Here is a 1,196-nt window from a genome sequence, read left to right as displayed (position 1 = left end):
TGTCGACTTGATTGCACAGACACTATTTGAAATGAACTGAGCTGGACGATGACATCACTAAATCAATAATGAACTGACTTTAACTGAAAAATTGAGTGTTTACTATTGTCTTCTTGCATTATCAACACTATTTTCCAGTTTGACACTGCTTCCACTAACTGTTGTATGCGTGTTCACGAGAGAGCGGCATTCCAGCTGATGCATATGCAACATAATCCTTTTAAGTATATTCAGATTTACCATCACAAATGCATTTGTTTTTTAATGCACTGCTACATCTGTTTGCATTTAAATTTTTATCTCTAATTGGACAGTGCTTCAGCCAAATTACTATAATTACATTTGAAAATGGACATGATACAAATTATATGCATTTCATTTATTTTCAAAATAAACAGGCTACAAACATCTGAATCCAACAATTTGCTTCCAGGGGCCACTATCATATGCAGAGCGCTGAGAAAAATCTCATTCATTATTAGTGTCTGTGTATGTGTGATGCATGCAGCGATTTACAATATCATCCAGCAGAGATCAGGGGTCGATTGAATGGTACATCCTTGTCATTAACTTTTCAGGGCTTTGACGAAATAGCATCAGATTTTCACAGTATCCTGTGCAAATACAGATAAGCAGCACTAATTTCAATAACAGCACTGTTGAAAGAAAGTTCACCTGGTCATTAATGGAGCTGTAGTCATTGGTGTTGGAGATGTCGTCGTCCTCCGAGTCAAAGAACTCCTCCTGGTTCTCCAGCAGTTCTGCCAGAATACGGCTGACCGACTCCTGCTCTCTCAGATCCTCCACATCTGTGTCTAAACTGCAGAACATATAGGAGGGGAATCAGTTTAAAGGAGTGTGTCACTTTGCTGTTCGTGATGTTAAAATACTTTCTTCTATTACAGCTTATAATGTCTGTAGACTGATTTCCTCAAACTTTTTGGTGCTATCAAAATATTGCTCTGTTTGTCTGAGCATCCAACCATCTGGACTCTAAAGCATTAACTAAACCATTAGTGTGAGTTTGGGGCAAGACTGTCTGTCTGATTTAACAATGGCAAACATGAAAAGAGTGCTTGGGTTTTGAAAACTTATGCCGTAACAGTTATTAATATTCCGTTTTGTGAGCATAAGTGGCTGTTCACACAGAACGCTTTTTTCCTTCCAATATTAAAGGTGCTGTATGTAGGATTGAC

At 38.0% G+C, this 1,196-nt stretch overlaps 1 protein-coding gene across 3 annotated transcripts in view; it reads right to left on the bottom strand.

Annotated features, from left to right (window-relative positions):
- Nucleotides 1-1,196, bottom strand: part of LOC107567475 (protein FAM13B-like) — a 55,425-nt gene that overhangs the window by 40,087 nt on the left and 14,142 nt on the right. For all 3 annotated transcript variants that reach the window (XM_016253167.1, XM_016253169.1, XM_016253168.1), the window contains exon 6: nucleotides 676-820. In XM_016253167.1, coding sequence (XP_016108653.1) covers nucleotides 676-820 — 145 coding nt within the window. The remainder of the gene's footprint in view (nucleotides 1-675; nucleotides 821-1,196) is intronic.

Source organism: Sinocyclocheilus grahami, unplaced genomic scaffold (genome assembly GCF_001515645.1).
Source record: "Sinocyclocheilus grahami isolate Dianchi unplaced genomic scaffold, SAMN03320097.WGS_v1.1 scaffold1162.1, whole genome shotgun sequence".
Taxonomy (NCBI): Eukaryota; Metazoa; Chordata; class Actinopteri; order Cypriniformes; family Cyprinidae; genus Sinocyclocheilus; species Sinocyclocheilus grahami.
The sequence above is the reverse complement of the archived record's forward strand: the minus strand, read 5'-3'. Positions and strand labels throughout refer to the sequence as shown.